Source organism: Sinohyriopsis cumingii, chromosome 7 (genome assembly GCF_028554795.1).
Source record: "Sinohyriopsis cumingii isolate HCF-2022 chromosome 7, ASM2855479v2, whole genome shotgun sequence".
Classification (NCBI taxonomy): Eukaryota; Metazoa; Mollusca; class Bivalvia; order Unionida; family Unionidae; genus Sinohyriopsis; species Sinohyriopsis cumingii.
The window spans coordinates 70404232-70428987 of NC_142967.1; the positions used below are offsets into that span (position 1 = coordinate 70404232).

Sequence of the window (24756 nt, forward strand, 5' to 3'; positions counted from 1 at the left end):
TTTTACAAAAAATCCCATATTCAATTCCCCTTGTCCCTAGACAGACCCACACTTTATAGACCATGTTCAATTTCCCCTTGTCCCTAGACAGTCCCAAACTCTATTCCCATGTAATGCTAATTCCCCTTGTCCCCAGATTGTCCCACGATTTTTTTCCATGTTAAATTTCCATAGTCCCCAAATTGTCCCGGGGGGGTCTGTAATGCTAATTCCCATTGTCCCTAGGGTATCCCTATACACTACTTATGTTGCCATCCAAAAATAACTGTTCGCTGGCAATGAACATGGTATTGTTATAAATCTGAAAAGGAAAAATGCGATAGGACTATTAACATCGAAGGGTTACAGGATAACAGTAAAAGCGGAAGTTGATAATGAGTATACTAAAATGTTCTTACACGACTTTATCTGGACATTGTTCGATGTCGATATTCCTGCTGGAATGCAAGTTTATGTCAATGATCAAGTCACCGACAGCAGTACTTCCAATATGTCTTTGAAAGCGGAGTTTAAACCACATCTGATATCCGATTTGTATGAGGCTAGCAGAGGAGGAGTGATCAGGGACACAAACTGAGCTGATGCGTCTCTGCTCAAGATATGCAGCCTTGCATATGTTCACGACATGTTGGTACATTGTGAGAGTACTGTCCAGAGTAACACCTAGGTTTCATACTGATTGTGTGAATTTAATGTTCGTGTTGCTGATATTTATTGTTTGAGGTAAAGGATGTGAATAAGAAAGTTTTTGTGTTGTGATCAGAATGGTCTCAGTTTTATCATCGTTCATCTGCAGCTTGTTTCATGTCATTTATGATTTCACATCAGAAATGTACCTCTCTACACCTTGGATGGTAGCATCAATTTCAGTTGGGTGGCTAGATTTATATATTTGGGTGTCGTCAGCGTACAATGGGCGAGACACTTGATGATGATCTATGACACTTGAGAGCGACTGAGTATGCAGAATGAAGAGAACAGGCCCAAGAACAGACCCAAGAATAGACCCATGTGGAACACCACAACATAGATTAACTGGGCTGGAGTGTATTCCATTTGCAGGGCTGGAGTGTATTCCATTTGCAGACATAATTTGTGTCCTGTTGACCAAGTAGGACTTGAATCACAGTAAGGCTGAATCATGAATGTCAAACACATGCAGGACACGGTGAAGTAATATATCATGGTCTATTGTGTCAAATGCTGCAGACAAATCAAGGAGGTTGAGAACTGGAATCTTTCCGCTATCCAAAGCAGAGAGAATGTCATTAACTACTTTTAGAAGAGTAGTTTCAGTACTGTGGCAAGGGCGATATGCAGAGTGTACATTGCTAAAAAGACTTTTTGAATTCAGATGAGATACAAGCTGGGATAGAACAACCTTTTCTAAGATTTTTTATATGAATGGGAGAGTAGAAACTGGGTGGTAGTTCTTTAAATATGGTCTAGTGTTGGTTTCTTCAGCAGAGGCTTTACAATGGTAGTTTTGAAAAATGATGGGAATGCCCTGGATGAGAGATAGGTATTAATAACTTCAGTTAGTGAAGGCAATACTGGATCTAAGCACTCAAGCAGTAGTGATGTTGGAATTGGATCAAGTTCACATGACTTTGGTGCACTCTTCCTCAGAATTTTACGTACGAAATCCATAGAGACAGGTTCAGATGCTGCTAGGACTCACGATACTAATTCAGTTCCCATAATAAAACTATGCAAACACCATGATATTAAAAAATCAATAACTTAAAATATTTGAGTGCTCATGATCAATCCTATATTTATCAGTATAGATGAAACCCGGATGTCAGCTTCTGTGCAGAGGAAAGGATATGAGCCCCGGCATTTTCTGGATCTGCATGTGTTTGAAACGTGTGCTTTCAATTCCTCACCAAAGAGTCAGGTGCTAATTTTAGTAACGAGTGTTCCAAGCTCAAGACATTTAAAGGACTGAAATTCCATCATAAAACAATGTCTCTATTTTTTTCACTTACAACTAGGATAAGCTCTCAAAAGATTATTTTTCCTAAAACATAACTTACGTTAGTAACCAGTCCTGGTCAGCCAAAGCCAGACTCTATAGACTCTATTTTATGTACACCCATTTCCAGGCTGGTTCCCATTTTTCCTGATCATTAGTACAGTGTGTCCTATAACTTTTTTGTACATTTTATGTATTTGATGATTCATTGCACTTTCAGAACTGGTACTATATAGTCTATCAAAATTAATTTTCCTTATTTAATAAGTGCTTAAGATAGCGTATTTTAGACTAATTCAGTCTGATTTTTTGAGCACATGGGAACAATCAGCTGTGTGCTTAGATCATGTACAGTTTCTATAAGTACAATATCCAATGTATAAGTTTTTGGTATGACCCAGTCGGGGTTCGAACCCGCGACCTCCCGCACCCAAGGTTGACGCTCTAACCACCTTGGCCGCCGAGATTGTCAAAGCGACATGTGTAAGGTGAAGTTGTTTGCATTTGCAACATGCACAATATGGAGAGATGCTTGACATACCCCTATGTTACTTCATTTACTGTGTCTGAAATTTCTTTACATATTATACTTGTGGTAATTGTATATTTATAACTAAAATTACACATATCAATTACATATTAAAATAAAGGGAATTACATGTTCTTTTTTTTTTTTTTTTTAAATTCCTAAAATATATTAGATCATTTATAAAATGCCAGGATACGAAACTGTGGAATACTATGCATTCGAACAAAGTAGTACGACAAACAGGGAACCAGACCAGCGAAGATATTCAACATGGCGAAACAGTAGATGGCGCTGTTACCGGAAGTTACCATTTAAACCAGCACAAATATTTTCATTGATTTTGCGCCGTCTTTCCCTGTGCACAGTATTATGCTAAATTATACAACCGGTGTCTTCATATGTTAAGACTTGTATTTAGCCTATAATGGCGAAAAGGAGGGTATGTTTATAGTCCGAAAGAAATGATTATTCATCTTAGAGCGTTGTGTGCCACCTACCCACTTTCCCGCTTCCAGCGTTTTTCACATTTTCCACAAGATCAAATAGTTGTTGTGTTGATGTTGTTTTATACATGTTATATCATTGTATTTTTTGTCTAAAACTTATGTTTAATTTGAGTCTTTATTTTGTGTCAGTTCAGTCATTTATCGAAAGAGAGGGAGGTAGAGCATCCAAACCTAACTGGAAGGGGACCAGTTTTCGCCACAGGGGCTCGTATCGTTGCTTACAATTTACCTGTCATACATGTACTATACAACAACTACAAGGGAGGACACTTCTCTCCTTTCTCGCGCGACCTATCTCAGAATAAAGCTTATATTTCAAGGTAAGCTTTGCAAAGCTTAATAAATTTGGTACCCGACTTCGTATGCGTATCCGAAGTTTGGCTTACTATCATACTTTTAAGGAATGCCAGACCATTTTCCCACGCTACTGCTTGACATGGCCATTTTACACAATTCCTTTGGTGCTAAGCACGAGACTGTAGATGAGCACAATTCTTGTAAGTTTTGATGACGAAAACACAAAGCCAAAGAGTATGTGAGAAAGCTTGCCAGTAGCTTCTCATGGGTCGGTGGTTCTTTCCAGGGTTTTCCTGGGTTCTTCCTCCACCATTAATACTGGCTGCCATGTATAGCCTATTGTTAGACCAGCAAGTTGTTCTCCACCTTTTTTTTTTCTTTGACTGGCGGCGGAGACCAACGTTGTTCTGCACCAGTCGTGCTGAGACGTCTGAGCTATGTCACCTCGGATGATCGGACCGCGCGCTATTACTTAATAAATTTATTTAGACTAACCTTTGTATCCAGACGGTAAGTATAATCCCTCTTCTAATGATCAACAGCGTTAAATCCTTTAGAACACACACTTTTTTAGTATAAATCCCTGTCAGAACAGAACACCTGTGTATTCATCGGCTGTTGACCTCAGATTTGAATTACCCACGCATGCGTGTAAAGCAGCATCACCACGAGGAAAGAGTAACGCGTGAAAACCGTCTAGCGAGGCGTAGATCACTAGGAATTTACTGATGCTTGGGTGGGAACTGTGTCGTTACGGCAGAAATTTAGGAGATAGACAGAGAGAGACTTCATGTCAGAAATGTGAGATAGAGTGAATGATAAATAAATTGTAAAATGACCACAGGCTGTATTCAGATGTGAAAATATGCTACACAATAATAATAAAAATAATAATAATAATAAATAATAACAATAATTTATTATTATTACTAGTGGTAGTATCTTCAATCATATTTAATAACATTTACAATGGTATAAATGGATTTTATGACATACATGCATATCTACATATTAATACTTTACATTACTTTTAAGAAGAACATGATTATTATGATGAATATTATTAATAACTTTTGCAATGGTATTTATGAATACATACATACATATATACATACATACATTACTTATAACATGATTAGCATGATGAACTTTATTAATAACATTTACAATGGTATTTATGAATACAAACATACATGCATACATACATGTATACGTCTGTTATAATTTTACACCATAACTTATAACATATGGATAATGTTATATTTTACTCAAAAACAATAGTTTCTTCTTCCCTTCTGACCACTGGTCTTCAAAATTCCTTGATAATTCTGTCCTAGGTCTCTTGATCCATGGAGGAATGATACTTTTCAATCAAACATGTCTTTGCTGATTTTTCGCCTCGGTATACTTGGTCTCCCATTTCTTCAACCAACCATGACCAAACATTAAATACAGCACTGTATGTTCTGAAATAAAATAATAATAATAATAATAACGATCCTTTTCATATGAAATATTCCCCCGCACTGCTGGTATCAGACCATGTATATCCGACTCACTTCCCCATTTCCTGTTTTGACTGCACAGATAAACTTTCTCCTTCATACTTTAATCCCTCGTGCAACAAATCGTTACTTATAACATGATTAGTATGATGAACTTTATACATACATACATACATACATACATACATACATACATACATAAATTGACATGTGAGTTAGCGATAATTTTGTTTCTTTTGTCAAATTTGCGTGATAATTTGTTTATGTGTGAGATGTATATGTCTGGGTTCTTTATTCTTGCTAATGAGCGGAAATTCTGATAAGCTCTGTGATATCTTCCAGGGATTTCTCTTTAGAGTTCCTCGTCCTTCAGTACTCTGACAAAAGTCTCAATTTCCTTTCTTCGTGAAAACTTCGATTTTCCTGTCTGGAAACTTTCCAATTCGGAGACTGTTGTAGAGTATATTTTATCTAGAGCATGGCCAACCCCACCAGCCAACATGCTATGCCTGTCCAAAGTGGCGTCACTCAGCTGATGACTGGCCGATTGTAAGCTTTCTATAAAGATAATAAAAAGTCAGCATTAATATTTTAACCTCCAAAATTAACATTATGTGGTAGTTTTCAAATTAATGAACACATAATATATTAGACACCAAGAAATCATGTTAAAGTCGTATTTCCATGAATTACAAAATATTGCATATACTAAAACTTCATATATTTATAAAACAAAATTCTTCCAATTTAAAACGATTAATTATAATTCCGTTATCAAATGATTTACCTTTGAACTCCTTGTTCAAATATTCATTGACTAGGTCAACCTCATCATTGTTTCTGGCACCTCCTCGAAGATTAACTGTTCTGTTCCACATCAAGTCTTGCTGCATTCTCTCTGATACGCACCCAGATAAGTCTGCAAGAATTTAAATTGATTTGTTACTTGGGACTGTTTTCTCACTGTTTAACTGATTCTTATACAAATTTACTGTTACTGACCCACAAATGAAATAAAGATGTTATATACTACCGCAGAATGATCACACTAAATTAAAACTATTTTCTTCAGAATATTTGATATATGCATCTGATGATTCTGATATAGTCCTAATCAGGGCCGGCGCTACCATATAGGCAAACTAAGCAGCCGCCTAGGGCACTGATTTCAGGGAGCGCATTTTTTTTTATATAATTATTTGTAAATGTTGAAATTGATATTTTCGGGGTGGGGTGGGGTGGCGGCGCCAGAATCTAACCTTGCTTAGGGCGCCAGATAGTCTGGTTGGGTTTGGTGCCCGCCCTGGTCCTAATGGGTATTCAGCTGTCACTTCCTTGATGTTCCAAAATTATATTAAATATAGGTGACTTGTTTTTAAATAAATGAACTGATAGAATCTTTACTGTGGAACTTTTGTAACATCCAATTAAACACTTGTCATAACTTTTATAATTTATTTTCACATGACATTTTAATATTTTTTGTACAGTGACCCTAAAGCAAACACTAAGTACGGCAAAAAAAGGACCCCAAAAAATATAAAGCAGGAATTTTTTAAAAATTACTTTATGAACAAGTAAGCATTTAGTGGATTTTTCTTGTATGTGTTTTATCATGGATAACCATTTTGTTCTTTATAGTCGCTGGGATAATGAACTAATATAGAATAATTACAGTAATAAAAGTCTTCAATATAGGTTGTTCCTTCATAGATGTTAGATGGAGTTAGCTTGACCTAATTAACATATAAATACATTAATGCTCTGAAACAAATATAACATAGCTTACTTGTAATTAGATTGTGCCCCAGGATAAAGTATCTTCTGTGGTTATTGTTGTGGAATTTGACCATGTCTTGCTTCCAAAAGGACACCATTGATGGGCCATCATTTTCTCTGACAGCATCTCTTCTTACTTTATCTTCCATCCCTCGGATGAAAATTGTCTTTGTATACTCGAATTTACGGTCAACAGCCTTTTCACTTACAGAGTCTTTCTTGCTCTTCCTTTTCTTAGATTTCCTTCTTGATATCTTTTTGCAATTTTCAGAGCAAAACCATTCTTCGTCTGGAAATGAAAACACATGTATCTTACATAAAAATGAGAATATGAAAAAAAATTCTAAGTACGTCAATATGACCAATATTATAAAGTAACAGTTGGGGTATGATTTTAGATAATTCCATATCCTTTCTATTGATAAAGTTCCATGAGATGAACAATAATAAAGAGATACATTATGTTATTACCACTGTCTGGAAGCTCTTTAATCCCTTTGCATGAAACATAAAACCACTGATGGTCACATTGCTGATTGGAACATTCGACCATTGGTTCTTCTTTGACCGACTGGCACACACAATAAATCTTCTCATCTACAGTTTTCCTGCATGTGTCACCGCACACCCACTCATCTGGCAGATTGTCTTCCTCTAGGCTAAAACAACATAGATGGAAAAAGGAGCCTCTAGGGCAGGATCTATTCAGGCATTGTATCATCGGTTCATCTTCTCCCAGTTCTCCCAGATCTGGAAATAATTTGAGTTTGTCAGGAGATATCTTTGTATTCGATAAGACCAAAACTGTTATTAGTTTAACAATGATGTACATTGATACTGATTTTGACTAAGTGAAGCACATTGGTACTGATGTTTATCACTTGTGCAAAAAACATAGAATATGGATAATTTTGAAACAATAGAATTTCCATCATAAAGCTGTACAAAACAAGCTATAGATGTGTATTATTTTACCTGAAGCAGTAGTATTCTTTTGTGAAATTCTCCAGGTGATGGCACCAAGCCCTCCAATCTTTGTACAGGATTCCCAGCATTGGATCTTGCATTTTGAGCATCTATGTGTCTTTCACAGGACAGGCCATCCCACCAGCACACTATGGGATACACATGATTATCATCTCTTCTTGGAACATAATCATGCAGCCGCTCCAGTATCCTAATAACACATGCGGTTGTTGAAGGATTTTCTGGGATCACGCCAATATTAAACTGTGAAATGGAACACAGTTTAATTACTGTACTTATACAAGCCTTTATAACAGAGTATGCAGTTAAAGCGTTTGAGACAAAAAAATAATTTTGTCCACTTGCTATTGTTGTATTTTTGCCACAAAATAAATACACACATTCTCTTACTTTCAACCTATTAGAGTAAGAAAAGAAAAACAATTGCAAATCTAAAACTAAGTGCATACATATCTCCTCAGATCGTAAATGTACATTTGTTTAAACTGCTTCATGTAAACTTTTAATCCAAAACACGGACAAATCGTAGGCACTAGCATAATAATGTTGAACATACATCAATACAATGAACAGTACATCGTTTGAATGAGATTATTGTTATTATCGTGATAGAAGAATGGCATTTAGTATAAATATCAGCCAAGTACATACTGCTTCACTTTTCCGCCTTGATTTGTACCAATGTTTGTGATCAATATGATGACAAACAAGGTCCGCCAGTGGATAGAGGCATGGGACATTTTCAGTCAGGATTCGAGACACCACAGCTTCCATTCTATCCCTGGTCACTTGTATCTCCTCTCGAGAAGGAAAATAAGTGGACATTGGTAGATCTACAGCTCTTCTCACATCAGAGGCCTCCTTGTACATTATGGTGTTCACTCTGTTCTTTGCTATATATGCTAAAGCCCAAATCATGTACTTGTTGCCATGGTTCCTAGTATGATGCCTTGCCTTTAACTGTTGGCCAACATTGTTCCAGCAAATAGTATAGCCTATTTATGGTGTGAAATTTAAGAAACTAATTAAATGCTGTGTTTAATATATGTCCGTGATTCACTGTACTATGATTTATAGTCAGTATTGAAATGTATCATTCTTCCACGGATAAAGAGACATGGGACAGAATTATCAAGGAATTTCGAAGGCCCGAAAGCATAATTCGCTGTCTTGTTGCTACGGTAGCATTCGGAATGGGGATCCAAATCAGCGATGTAGATATCGTTATTCTTTTGGGATGCCCAAAGAGCATTCTGAGCTATTGGCAAGAGATGGGAGATGTGCCAGGGATGGGAGAAAATGTTATGCTTGTCTCCTACCTTACATGACAAGCATGATGAAGACAACAACAGATGAAAACATGATAGAAGTTGCGAAAAATCGTCAAGTCTGTTTAAGAAGAAAAATTCTTGAGGCATTGTGGATCCCCGAAATGGATAAACTTCCCGCTGGCCTAAAAGAATGTTCCGCGGGAAGTTGCAATATATGCTCTTGCGGCAAATGTAACTGTTGTGTAAATTGTTGCAACACTTGTCAATGCAGTGGTCAGAAGGGAAGAAGAAACTATTGTTTTTGATTAAAATATAACATTATCCATATGTTATAAGTTATGGTGTAAAATTATAACAGACGTATATATGTATGTATGCATGTATGTTTGTATTCATAAATACCATTGTAAATGTTATTAATAAAGTTCATCATGCTAATCATGTTATAAGTAATGTATGTATGTATGTATGTATTCATAAATACCATTGCAAATGTTATTAATAATATTCATCATAATAATCATGTTCTTCTTATAAGTAATGTAAAGTATTAATATGTAGATATGTATGTATGTCATAAAATCCATTTATACCATTGTAAATGTTATTAAATATGATTGAAGATACTACCACTAGTAATAATAATAAATTATTATTATTATTATTATTGTGTAGCATATTTTCACACCTGAATACAGTTTGTGGTCTTTTTACAATTTATTTATCATTCACTCTATCTCACATTTCTGACATGAAGTCTCTCTCTGTCTATCTCCTAAATTTCTGCCGTAACGACACAGTTCCCACCCAAGCATCAGTAAATTCCTAGTGATCTACGCCTCGCTAGACGGTTTTCACGTGTTACTCTTTCCTCGTGGTGATGCTGCTTTACATGCATGCGTGGGTAATTCAAATCTCAGGTAAACAGCCGATGAATACACAGGTGTTCTGTTCTGACAGGGATTTATACTAAAAAAGTGTGTGTTCTAAAGGATTTAACGCTATGGATCATTAGAAGAGGGATTACACTTACCGTCTGGATACAAAGGTTAGTCTAAATAAATTTATTAATTAATAGCGCGCGGTCCGATCATCCGAGGTACATAGCTCAGAAGTCTCAGCACGACTGGTGCAGAACAACGTTGGTCTCCGCCACCAGTCAAAGAAAAAAAAAAAGGTGGAGAACAACTTGCTGGTCTAAGCCTATTGTGTGCTGAAAAATGGCATTAAACCCCACAACAACACAGCCAAAGAGACAGAAAGATTTGTAGAATGAATCATCAAATAGGACATTTCTGTGGGCTACAAATGTTAAAACATTGGAACATTATTAGCTTTATGCACATTGCATCAATATTGTAGAAGGAATATTTTTGCAAAACTAGAAAGACTTGATATGCAAGTTCATCATAATCATCAGTACAAATTATCATGGATGATTCAAACAACCTGTAAATAAATTGAAGAGGGTGCTGGGTGAAGATTTTGAACTTCATGATTTTGGTTCTAAACTTGCAGTGGAGAAAGTTGTTCCAGTGTTGTGGATAATTGATTGATTTGAAATGGAAATAAGCTGTGAAATAAATTAATATAGAAAAAAAAAGTATAATCTCTTTCTTGATTCCTTTTAGCTATATACAAAATTAAAGGATGGCCTGGTAAAGGCATTGAGAATTTTAAAATGTAACAAATAATCACAATGAATGAGTATTTTCAAATATGTGACATGTTTGTGATACAACATTATACTCCAGGTCCTAAGTAATTGCAAGGGGAAATGTTGGGACTGCAAGGTTTAATGGCAGGACAGTAACTTGTTTCAAGAAAGCAGTCCTGGGCTGCAGCTTTCAAAATCCACTGGAGATCAATGCATCTTTTGCTGTAGTTGTCTGTCATTTGCAATCTGCGTAGATCTTTTCTCATTGCACAGAATAGAATGTAAGGATCATGTAAACGTTATATTTACAGTTGACTTTAAGCTGATAATACAAATTTTGTTGACAATCAGTTTTTATCATGTTATACCTTCACCCACCCACTCATTTAGCTCCTACTTTTAATCCTTCTCTTTCACTATTTCCTGCTTTTTAATTTGACATATTTTCCCCCACTGCTAAATGTAAACAAATTAAATTCTTTTTTTAGCTGTAACTTAGTATCCTTCAGCACATTTTTCAGTGACTACTCACAGCGTACTCTCTCCACGTTGTGACTTGAACCTTTTTTTAATTTTTATTTGTTAAAATATTGATATAAATATCTTAATATACATATAGCTTTGGATCAACAATGGCTGAAGGTTAAGTTGTCTGGTACTTGCTTGGGCCTCATGTTACTGAGCTATGAATTTAGAACATATTTTGTCTTATAATGAACTAGAGTTGGATGTTCAGTAACTTATTCCATCATTCTCCTTGGTAAGCAGATATGAGGCACATGTCCCAAACCTTACTCTGAATAAATGAAATAATGTGAAACCTTTATGAGTGATTATGAACTCGTGTATTAACTAGTTTATCAAAGTAAATGTTTATTTGTTATTATTAATTTTTTATGCATAAGTGATCTGCCATGTACAGCAAGTATGGAAAGTGCTAAAAACTAACTTTAGTGAACATAATTATTGAGTTCATTTTAGTAGCTTCCAGTAAATAACAATCATTACAGAATGTAGCATTTTCTTTTAATAAGCCTAAACAGACTTATCAATGCGTTAATTATGTGCAATTGCCTTGCAAGAACTAATTTATTATCATTTAGTTTTGTAAATTTGCTTTTCAGCGAACTCGTCAAAACTCAGCATCTGAAGACAGTGAGGACTCCGAGACAACACAGGAGACTGACACTGCTGACACCCCACCACTTCGGGTAACGAGGAGATCAGCAGGTAGATTTTCCCTCTATAAATGTGTCTACAACCAACCCACTTTAATCTTATGTGGTAAGGTCTCAAAATGGATTGTAGCCTGATTATACTTATTTTCAGGTCATTGAAAGCAGATGTTTTTAGCTCTGGTACTCATAAACCAGTAAGCTTATGATGATGGTCCTTTTTCATTGTCTGCCCTTCTATTAGCACAAGCTATTTGAGGATTGCCATAAAGTTTTATGGACACATTAATTCTAAGTTCCAGTTGGACCTAAATGAAAATGGTGATACTCAGACATCCAATATGGCTCTTCATTGGCTGGTCATATCAAAATTGGGTTTCCTTATCAAATACATTACCTGATTGCATTACATTAAGATAACTTTATGCTGCCTCCAAATGCTGCCAAGAAAAACCAAAACAGAAGCATCTCTTACAGGTTAATAACTTTTTCTACCTGTTAGGTGGCCACCATTATACCTGGATGTGCTAGTTTTTACTTTTTTTGCTGTATATGCTGAGATGTCCTCCAAACATTCCAATTAAATTCTAAAAATCTTTTAACTAAATTTAATCATCCATATTTCTTTTTTCAGTTTTACAGTAAGTCAGCACGTTTTATATGGTTATTATGGTGAATGCAGTAGAAATCTTGTGTAGTTTCATGGCTGATATCAACATACCTTCTCTACACCCCCTCCCCTATGCATACACAAAAACATTGCCAGAACATACTGTATCCATGAATAAAGTAGAAAGCACTGGTAATTCCAGTCAAGTCTTAGAAACATATTTGACACTGAAGGCTTTGTTGTCGATCTGTGAGTAGAAATGGTGTTTTATATATTGTATTTCCTCAGAGTACCCCACAAATGAAATGCAATGACTCAAACAAATATTATCATGCCCATAAGCATGAGGGCTTGCTTGAAAATTTGCTAGTTGACCAATTTGGTATGGACAGACAGTATATACTAACCATACAACACCAGCTTTCCAGGGATCTAAGCATCTATCTTTGGTACACTGTTCCAACTGCAGACCAAAATGTATAACCATATGAATGAGCTATGCACAGTTACCTTCTGAGTGCCAGGTTATTTGTTTACAGTTGTATGGAATCTTATTTCTGACTGGCAGGCCATCTGAGCAATTGATATCAGAGGAGGGTCCTGTGAAATTCATACTAAGCCAGCATTGCTTATAATGGTGTTTGACCAAGCCAAACCATTTCATAATGTTTTTACCAGTGATGGCATTTAACAAAAGAAATTGGGCAAAATGATGATGCATGATGATGCCACTTCATCATTTCACATTAATGAAGGTGATAAAACAAATCCCTTAACATGTTGATGAAACAGTGGAACAGACAGATTTAAGTTCACAGCAGAGGAAATCTGTAGGATTTTGTCACGGTCAGAAGGTGAACAGAAGTGTAATTAATGCTACATCAGTTAGTCAAAAACAATGCAGTCACTTCTCCCTACTTGAATTCACGCATCTGACTTTTTTCCCATCTAGCCAAAAAGGCATCAAACAATCATTGCTGTTTTCCTATGCACTCCATTCCTTTTGATTCTCGTCTTCTATTGGAGCATCGAATTGAGGAGGTAATAAGATAAGATGCAAGAGAGGTTTCCCTTCAACTTTCATATCAATCTACTTATCTAAGCACAACCGAGTTTGGGAGCATAGAGGAGATGGGGCAATTATGCAGGATGGAAGGACAGGGAAAGTTTCTTCTTCACCAGACATTTATCAATCATTGATACATTGCAGACCTGCTCTTTTAATTAGCTGGGAGGTAATGTGCAGACATTATTTTCTCTGTTTTGAATTGTAATTCAACTTTTCTCCTGACTTGAATCAGGTGTTTCTTGATATAGTCCATTTTTCATTTCCGATCCTGTTCTGCAATGACCCTTGTAAAGTATTCATGCCATGTATTAGTGAGCACAAGAGTCTGATAAAGACTATTCTGATTGGTCAAAAGTTTAAATTTATCCAGTGAATCTTTGTGTAATGGAAACTGATGGCAATGGAACAAAGAAGCCTGCTTGCAAAACATGGCATCCCGAGTTGTTGAGAGATCACGACACGAAAAGTTTAGATTAAGGTTTAACAAATGTATGGAACTGACAGCGCAAATTATGTTGTGAAATGCACTTTTTAAGTTAAAAGTTTAATGAAAATTGCATAAGGCACAAAGCAAATGTTTTATATCTGTGACGTTGACCTAATTTGTTGAATGCATATCACTGCTTTAAAAGTACGCGAATTCGTACAAATTACGCACAGTCACGTGTACTGGCATAATTTCTGACCCAATGTTTTATTCACGTTAGACCACTAGGAAGGGGGTAGATGTGATTTTAAATATAAATTCTTTTTTTTTCTTCTGACAACCCCAACAGCGATTTCTCATTTTGTTAACACAACCCACAACAGAAGTGATTTTCCTAACGAACCTTCCACTGTCAGAATCAAAATAGTTTGAAACACAACCTCCTACAGAAGTTTTTTGAAGTGGCATGTGGGTATATGTTTTACTGGAACAGCTCTTAGTACATAGATACTATTATACAGTGAAAACAATACAGTTACTGTAATTATTTTTGTTTGATAAATTTTTTGCCAGATATGCTTTGCTCAGGCAATTTTTAAGGTAGGAAAAAGACTAGGCCTTGAGAGTGAGTGGCAATACTGTATATTTGACCTTGTAAATTAATGGGTACAAAACAACCACCACCTTGGGTATGAAATAACTAGCACCTTGAGTATGAAATGACCAGCACCTTGGATACGAAACAACCAATTTCCACTAGGTACAAAACAAGTTGGTTTTGGAATGACAATGAGCCTTATTTGTACATAGTTGATGTGCTTGTGTTTATTTTACAGATTTGTTGTGCAAAGAGAAAAGTATAATGTGTTTGCTGCAAAAATTGACAAATTATTGTGACTTAATTACAGTGTGAACAATTACATGCTCGTGAAATAACTACTGCATCAATAGTATTCAAGAACAGATTCATTTGACAATAAATATTGGGGGGCCCCGAGTGGCCGAGTGATTTAAAGCGCTCTCCATTACGGATCACTGCCATCTCACCTCTGTTTGCGTGGGTTCAAGTCTCGGATTCAGCCAATGTGGGTATGTGAGAAAGCTTGCCAGTAGCTTCTCGTGGGTCGGTGGTTCTTTCTGGGGTTTTCCTGGGTTCTTCCTCCACCATTAATACTGGCTGCCATGTATAGCCTATCTTGTGCTGAAAAAATGGCGTTAAGCCCTACAACAACAACAACAATAAATATTGTGAAACTATTCAAGTCAAGTTGTTGAACATTTTTGGTAGTTTATTAGTTTTTCAAATGATTATTTTGTTTTACATTATGATCATAAGTTGCATCAGGAGCAGTTTTTTATGATTATAAAATGCGTTTTTGTACCCCTGGATCAGGGGCACTGCCCCTCGAGACCTCATTGGGGAAGGACCCCCAAACACCCCTTAACATTTTTTCAGCTTTTTTATGGAAGACCAAAATCATCTGAATGTGGACACTAACCATTCCTCCATCAGTTTTGATTATGAAGATAATTAAGAAATGTGGGGCACAGACTGTAGTAGCTCTGATTGTCCTATTGACAGAATGCAAATCCTGGATAAATGATGAGCTTTTCTTAGCAACACACATGCCCAGACATTTAACAGCACCACTGTTCTAGAGATGCCCAGATAGAAAAGGTTTCAGGTGTGTCCTTCAGGTCATGGAGAGGATTGCTACAGTGGAAGATCTGACAAGAATATACATGGGGAAATCATGAGTTGCCAGTAACTGATACCACATCAGTAATGTTGCATCACTCTCAGCACTCATTCCCAAATGGTAAATCTCTTACTCTTTCGCTGGAAGACAAGAATTTAGCCCCATGACAATCAAAGGAGACTGTTCCATGATCTCAGACATATATGACTTCATGGAAGAGACAGTTTTGGTGGCAACAATGTATTTTTCAACTTGCAGCCCATTTTGTCATATTCAGGCCACGCTTTCTCAGCTTTATTCTCCAGTGGAATCCATCCTAGGTTTTGAAATGGCCAAACTTAAGTTTGACCATTTTCTTTCCTCCTCATTGAAGCAGCTGTCATATATGACTTTCACTTTGTGAACTTCAACATGCTTATGCAGTTCAGATCAATGAATATCATGTGTAATAAAACGTAAAAAGTCAATTTAAGTTCAACAAATAAGACCAAGAAGAATGACTTGGAAGAATTGGCAGCTGATTGCCATTGTAAAGCCTAGTGGAGACTTATGAATGTTATTTTAGAAGGACTGAACTTAGCCTCCGTTTCTTTAAATAAAAACAAAGGTAATTTAGTTGATACACATGTCATATTTATTAGTCAAACATAAAAAGAATAATTATTATGGAAAAATACAGGCATTAACTGATCTTGAGTGCACTGTATATTTCAACTTGTTCTGGTTGGTATTTTAAAAGTTATAATAATTTTCATGTTTCAGCTGGTCTAGAGAAGAGTGCGCCTGTTGACGTACCAGTGACAAAGAAAAGAAGGTTAATGTCAGGTGGAGAAGGCCTACCATGTGATGCAGACAAAGAAACATTAGTCTCTACACCCACACCTGCAACTCGAACTACAAGATCTAAAGCCCATGAATCTCCAAGTGAAGAACCCACAAAACCTAAGGAAAAAGACAAAGACAAAGATAAATGCAAGGATAAAAGTAGTAATAATGGTGGTAAACAAACTGGAAAACAAGTTAATGGAAAAGTGGAAAAATCAGGCAAAAACTCTTATGACAAATCATCAAAGAACAAGGGTAGAAATTCCAGTGCAGAAAAGACAGATGATGAAAATATGTTGTCAGTTTGGACAGAGAAAAGACCAACTCCTTCTATGGACTATAATGAAACAAATGCTAAGTGCCCTCTGCCAGGGTGTGATTCTAAAGGTAAAGTCACAGGTCTTTCCATAATTTTTAGCTTTATTTGGGATGTACATTGGATAGGCTGATTCCTAATACAAGTTGAATTTTCAGTCAGATAAGTTCCAGATGGTAAGAATGTTTTCCCAGTTCAGATGCTGCCTTTTTTTCTGATAGTATCCATTTTTTTATTAGAATATTCTCTTTAAACCATGTTACAAGCAACTAGACTTTTATATGCCAGTGCTGCATGGAAATGTGACTTTCTAACCTTATATATCATGTTAGCAGCCATACTGTAGATTTATTTATTGAGACGTGGGAAGAAATTGTTTCCCTGATAAGTCTGCCGACTATTAGTGATTCTTCATCAGAGCTCTTCTAATTTGCAGTTAGTATGCCAGATCATTATTATTTGGTTCATTCATAGCTATAAATTTGATTACCCCCCCTCCCCCCTTCATTACATCATAAAAGCACATTCTCACACTTAAAATGTTTTATTTTTCTAAAGAACAATAATAATAATGAAAACTTTGTATAGCGCCTAATCTTTAGAAGCTCTAAGCGCTTTACAACATTAGACAACACCTAAACAAAAAACATATGATGATATGATTACAAACAACAACCACCGTGGAATTAGAAAACATAAAACAGGCAGAAAATATTTAAGGTAGGAAACATTATAAGGTCTTTAAGTTTGTTCTTGCAGTCGAAATAGGTGAGTTTTAAGAGCACTCTTGAATGAAATCACTGTGTCTTCATGTCTAAGTTCAGTCGGCAATTCATTCCACATTGCTTAGCCCTGGTATGCAAAAGACCGTTGTCCAAATGACTTTGTTTTCATTGTGGGAATAATGAGTATATGATTGTCAGAAGAGGAGCGTAAGTATCTTGCTGGTGTGTACACTTGGGTGAGGTCAGATAGGTATGTTGGACTGGAGTCTGTCAGTGAAATGTAGCACAGAGAACAAATTTTGTGTTTGATTCTGGATCGAATGAATAGCCAGTGTAGGGTACAGAACAGGAGTGTGTGTGTGCTCGGATTGTGGTACTCTTAGGATGATCTGAGCAGCTGTGTTGTGAAGTTTCTGGAGTAGATATGAGACTAACCAGACAGAATTGAGTTACAATAGTCCAGTCTTGAAAGTACTAAGGAACACACAAGTGTTTTAGTGGCATCAACTAAAAGATATTTGCAAATGGAACTGATACGTCTCAGCTCAAGATATGCAGTCTTGCATATATTCATGACATGTTGGTGCAGTGTGAGAGTACTGTTGACAGTAACAACTAGGTTTCGTACTGATTGTGTGAATTTAATCTTGGTGTTGCTGATATTGTTTGAGGTAAAGGATGTGAATGAGAAAGTCTTTGTGTTGTGATCAGAATGGCTTCAGTTTTATCATAATTCATCTGCAGCTTGTTACATGTCATCCATGATTTCATATCAGAAATGCACCTCTCTACACCTTGGATGGTAGCATCAACTTCAGTTGGGTGGTTAGATTTGTATATATGGTTGTCATCAGCGTATAATTGGTGAGACACTGGATAATGATCTATGACACTTGAGAGCGGCTGAGTGTACTGAGTGAAGAGAACAAGTCCAAGAACAGACCATTGTGGAACACCACATCATAGATTAACTGGGCTGGAACGTATTCCATTTGCAGACACAATTTGTGTCCTGTTGACCAAGTAGGACTTGAACCACAGTAAGGCTGTATCATGAATGCCAAATACATGCTGGAGACAATGAAGTAATATATCATGGTCTATTGTGTCAAATGTTGCAGACAAATCAAGGAGGGTGATTACTAATCTTTCCGCTATCCAAAGCAGAGAGAATGTCGTTAACTACTTTTAGAATAGTAGTTTCAGTACTGTGGCAAGGGTGATATGCAGATTGTACATTGCTAAAGAGACTTTTTGAATTCAGATGAGATGTAAGTTTGGATAGAACAACTTTTTTGAATATATTTTATATGAATTGGGAGATTAGAAACTGGGTGGTAGTTCTTTAAATCATTATGATCAAGTGTTGGTTTCTTCAGCAGAGGCTTTACATTGGCAGTTTTGAAAAATGGGGGAATTCCCGGATGAGAGAGAGGTATTAATAACATCAGTTAGTGAAGGCATGGTTCTGGGGTAATCACAACTCATGATATAATGTTACTTTGTATTATAAACAGTACACAACCATTCTGGTGGCCTAGTAGTTAGAGCATCCACCTCGGATGTGGGAGGTTGCTGGTTTGAACCCCCGGGTGAGTCATACCAAAAACATAAAAATGGTACTAGCAGCTGCCTCGCTAGGCGCTCAGCATTAACAGATTAGTGTCATGACTGTTTGGCCTGTTGTCAGGATAATGTGACTGGTTGGGACATGATGCCATGTGTATGCAGGATGATGCCCTAGTGCTAGATGTCACTATAAACTGTCACAATGCAAACATCGAAGCGATATGACTGAAATTTCTTTAAAGCTACATTAAAAATCCAAGCACACGCACACAAAAATTAAGCAGATTTTAATAGCAAGAGCAGCATGAATTGTAGAAGCCTTATATGTTCTGAAAATTATTTATATTTTAATATAATGTGTATGTTTAAAGCAGTTTTATTACCAATTGTAAATGGTATTTTTTAATCGTTGGATTTGTATTTGAAACAGAATTATGTGACCTTGCATCAGTCTCTTCTTAGCAATGGCACTTTGTTCCCATTTTCTCAGCATGATACAGCCAATGGTGCATTTTAAAAGTGCAGTTAAAACCCAGCCAACCTTTAATTTAATAGTACATTGGTTATACCACATAATAGCAAAAGTTGCCCATTTCAGATTCTAGATTATTATGATGATGAAAAATATGACAAATAAATACAAAATTATCAGGACATGTTATTTTTCAAAATTTACTTGTCGTGGACAAGTAGCTGGGGGAAAAATTTGTACAGCCTGTTTATTGTGTGTCTTAAGAAATTAAATGACAACAGTGAAGATTGTTAAGATGTTGAAAAATTGGATGAGTAAAATAAATTATCAGGATATCTTAGTTTTATACTGAGTCACTTGTCCTGGACAAGTAGCTGGAGATAAATATGTACAGCCCCTATTTATAATTGTTTCTCATACAAAATAAAAGGCAAACAACAGCTTGGGGAATATAAGTAAATGATTTGTAGATGTTTTGGACCCAGAAAAACCAAGTGGTCTGGAACACTGCCATAGTATGTCTCACCAATAAATTCAAGGCTTTAGCTCGCTAGTGGTTGTTCTGAATAAAGTCACTTCTAAGAACTGTAAAAAAGAAATGGAATGGAAAGTTATGAATCCAATTTTTTCCTATATTATCTATGAAAAGGTCACAGTATTTAGTTTCTGTTGTGTAATATTCTTTGCTTATATTCAGTTTGACATGATTTCATCAATAATTATGGGTGTAAGTTTATAGATGGTGACATGCTGTTTGGTCAAATTCATGTCAGTCTTGATTAGTCCTGAATTTTAAGCAAAATATCTGCAGTATACGTTGTTACTGTCTTGGAAAAGTGCTCTAAAATTATGATAGCCTGATTCCTGTGTTCTAAGTGGTGCCCATCAAGCTTGTCAAATAAAAAAAAATTGATTGCAGTGACAAAATATGGTGTTTGGTTTCAAATTGTTCAAAGACTATGAAGATCTTCTACTTACCATATTTTTGTTGAAAGCTGCAATTTTTTTGTACTAAGCAAAGGATGTAACCAATGAATGGGGAACTTCCAATTAGTGCTTATTTGGCTTTAACATGTAATTCTTCTTCCTCCACTATTAATACTGGCTGCCATGTATAGCCTATCGTGTGCTGAAAAATGGCATTAAACCCTACAACAACAACAACAACTGCCTCAGATGGTGAAAACAAGTCACTTGTATCAATGAAAACTTAAAAATTTACTTTATAAAAATTTAGCAAATTTTTAATTCTTTCACATTTGGCGACAAATGCCAGGGCTAGTGGAGGCCCTGTCAGACAAATGCACTTTCAAAGGCATTTGTAAATCTGCTGCAGAAGTTATTTTGAAAGTCACATTAATAATTAATAACTGCATTTTTATTAACTCGCTTGAGTCAGATATCAGAGCGGTTATTCATGTTGGGACTCAATAACTAGGATTTAAAAATGTGGCCACCTTTTTTATATCAAAGATATTCGTGTCTATTTAAGTCAAATATCAGTTGTGCAAAGGGCTGGAAAACTCCTTTGTCTGACAGCCTAGAGTGACTTAAAAGTTATCCTGGGTTATTAAAGTTTCAAGTTCTCTACTTGCTTGATATTGAAATTTGTAAAGAAATATTAAATTTTATGTGTGATTATAATCAAGATATGAGGAGTAGAATATAATTTTTGGAAGCCATATTCATATTTGTCCAACACTGTAAACAAAGGAAAATAAAATTAAGAAAAGTGAGATGGAAGAAGGAATGAACAAGAAAATATGTTTTATTTTATGTTGGATTTCTAACAGTTTTTACTTGTCCATCCAATTTTAGGTCATCTTACGGGTCGTCATGATACTCATCGCACTTTGTCTGGTTGTCCTTTGTTCCACAACATGTCCGCAGAGGAATGCAAGGTAATGTATAATAAAGCAGTTTCATCACTAATCTTTAAAGAAAAGTGTCACCAATTTATTTTTTTAAATCACCAGATTTTGGAGTCAAATTTTCAAATATGTATGTGTCAGTACCATGTGTACTTTTGTTAAGTACCATTATGGTATTTAATGAAAGATATGAAGCAAATGTATGAAATGTTGAACTTTTAGTATTTGCTGGTTGATATATTAAGTTTTTAATGGCTGAATTGGGTAAGTAGTAAATATTATGCTCTGGATTCACATATTTTTGGAGGCAGGCTTTTCATGGTCATAAATACAATCAAATAAGTTTATGGTTTCAGGAAGGGATACTCTTGTTTCCATTAAATGGGTCTTTAAATGTGTAATTTGCAACAAAACAATCTTTGAAAATTGATTCCTCATTAAAAAAAAGTGAAATTCACAGTATTTATCATTGGAAAAATCTGATGTTTTATTATGAAAAGGAACTTCCTTTTTGTGTACCTCCATTTTATTCAAGTTCACATTAGTTCAAGCTTAAAAAAAACAAGAAATGTCATATAAATTTTACTGTTTATAAACAACATACATGTACTGTATAAATGGCAGTTGTTTTCATTTTTTATAATGGTGTATCCAGTTATCAAGACCCATGGTGCCACATTCCAAGCTCAGTAGTGTCAAGGTCATTTAAGATACACCGAAATGGGTGGTATTGCGGAAAAGTAGACCGACGTAGCTCTACAAGGATAGACAATTTTCTGGACTTTCTACTCGCATTACAAAATACAGAGGGAAAAACTTGTATATTTTTTATACCCAAAAATTGCCTGTTGTCGGAATCGGATTTTGTGTCCAGATTTGAGACTTTTTGGTCTCAGTTTTAAGGTAGACTGGTCTGAGCTGCACACAGGTGAACCTTTGCAGAAAGTATGATAAGTTGGGGATTTCAAGTAAAAAGTGGCCAGGACATGAAAATGATAAATCCAATAAGCAAAAAGAAAAAGGAAGAACTCAAACTTTTACCCTTCTGCACATGCGCGGGCGAAATAGCAATGAAAACAGTGTTTATAACACAGCTGGGGAAGAGATCACACATGAATAATACAAGATGATCCTGGCGTAGCACCTCAAATTTTATATGTATTTTTCTCGTACCCGAAAAAATAGTTTTTTCTTCTTAAAGGTACAAATAATAACATGTAAAAAATTTTTCTTGGATCACGTAGGGCTTCACCAATGTCACAAACTGCAATTTTATTTTCCTTATTGGCAGCAAAATATACCATCTGCTGATTTTTCTTTTGTCGACATTGTTGGGTTTTTAAACTTGTGCACAACCATTGGTTTTGAGTGGAGAAATTAAGAGTCCCCATGAAAGGAAGCCGCAAACTTGATGTAAAATGCACTGAAATGTATCTCTTGTTACATAAACAATTTATTTGTCCATAAAGATAAACCATCCTCACACTGCATTGTTATGTCATAATCCGCTTATGTTGACATCAAGCATGAGTACTGTATGTTGTGAGATATCTGCTTTTTTTTGTTTCTGGTAGCAGATCAATCAGATGAGGCATTATCTCCTATCTATCTTTAGTCAGTTTTTTGGCTGCTCTCTAGTAATTAATATATTGACACAGACTGACATTTGTATGTGGATGGTAAGTGAAATTCCTCTTTTTTCACTCGGAATTAAATCTTCAGAACACTCGCATTTTCTGTACTAATCCTTGTCTTCAGATCAGAACACATGTCTCTATCATCCATTGAGCCTTTGTTAAATTTCTGACACATATGTGAAAGGCAGCATCACTCCGCTACCACAAATGTTAAAAAAAAGTTTTAAAAAAACTTACTTGTTGGTCTGTTCATTAAGCAAGGAGGAGCAGTAGCTACAGTCAACCAAACAATGACCAATTTCATTTTTAAAAATATACTCGGATAAAATAGTTTGCTGAAATTTCAAAGAAAACAGATTACCTTTGAAGCACCGAATGTTATGAAAATGTACTAAGCAGATGGATAAAAAGATCAGTCTTAATCATGCAGTACAATTAATTGATGTTGCCGCCACAATAAGAAACTGGCATTTGGTTCTCCAAAGCTCTCCTTTAGCGGTGACTTCAATAATGCATGCACCTTTCACCGAAGAAAGCCAACTACAAGCTTAAAAAAAAAACAAAGAACTTTTCTTCAGAGGAAGTCAGTACTAAACTTAAATAAAAGCAATGGAATCAGATGGCTTGTTTCATTTGCCAACGTGACTGGAACACATTTACTGTGCTGTGAAAGTTTCATTTTGCAGGGAAAAAGTTTATACTTACGAACACTACCAACGGCAGCTTAAAATGCAAACTAACTTTTACTGACTTGAGATGTATTGAAAAGTAAATGCGCTTCATCATTCGTTATGTGATTGTGCTATGTTTATCCACTAAATTCAGACCTATATGACCTGTGACAAAATTATTGAATATTTTATATCTGTGTGTGCATATTTTCAATGGAATTACTTTATTGTGGATTCGATATGTCTGATGAGATTCACAGGTGAGTACATGGTGTTGATACTGTATTCATGCTATACATTAGACACACACACACACACATATATATATATATATATATATATATATATATATATATAAACAGTATACACGTATATGTACCAATTTTTCACCACAGGTATATTTCCCATTTAATATGCATCGATTTAAGATGGTAACTGACCTGGTTGCATATAACAAGGTTCAATCTATAACACAGTTAGGTTCTGTGGCTCCCAACTACCGTGTTGTAGCAGGGTCACGCTGTACTTATTATGGTCATCACCTGAAAATATGCATATCTACAAATCACTTTCTCCCACAAGTTTTGCTCCTGTTGCCCTTTTGCTCCGGCAACTGAATCTTGGGAATGCAATTTGCTTTGCTACTTTTTTTATATAAATTGCTGTGAAATTTAGTTCACATTATGGTCATCATTTAAAGGTGACTGTGTTGACAAATTTTGATTCCTTGATTTTTCCTATTGCCATTTTTGACATCGCTGAACACAGTGTATGAAAGAATTTTAAGAATGCAACTATTCCTGTAGTTTTTAGTGGTTTGCTTTGAAACGTAGTATATATTATGGTCATCATCAGAAGATGGGCATGTTGAGCAGTTGTTGCACTTGCACTTTTTTAACAATGGCTTTGCCATTTGTTTCCACTATAGTGTCATATCCCACATGTTCAGGTTTGCTGTGTGCGTGAGAAGGCAGTATATTTTTGTGAAGAAATTGCTTAACATTCTTAAGTTTTTAATGGATCTCCTTTTTTAAAAAATTAGTAAAATCTTACATGAAAAGTTTCTTCAATAACTCCTTTCCTTTCAGTTGCGAGCAGATGAACGACAAAAACAGTTGGAAGAGAGACAAAAACTTCTTGCAACACTAACAGATAGGAAAGATCTTCGGAGACAGGTTAG

General features: G+C 35.7%; 1 protein-coding gene across 1 annotated transcript in view; it reads left to right on the forward strand.

Annotated features, from left to right (window-relative positions):
• The first annotated feature begins 2773 nt into the window (after window positions 1-2773).
• The window catches only part of LOC149795480 (histone acetyltransferase KAT7-like), a 54312-nt gene continuing 32329 nt past the window's right edge, over window positions 2774-24756 (forward strand). The window contains exons 1-5 of the mRNA XM_089965282.1: window positions 2774-2946; window positions 11634-11739; window positions 16253-16702; window positions 21216-21298; window positions 24665-24751. Of these exons, the coding sequence (XP_089821408.1) occupies window positions 2932-2946; window positions 11634-11739; window positions 16253-16702; window positions 21216-21298; window positions 24665-24751 (741 nt within the window). The 5' untranslated portion in view covers window positions 2774-2931. The remainder of the gene's footprint in view (window positions 2947-11633; window positions 11740-16252; window positions 16703-21215; window positions 21299-24664; window positions 24752-24756) is intronic.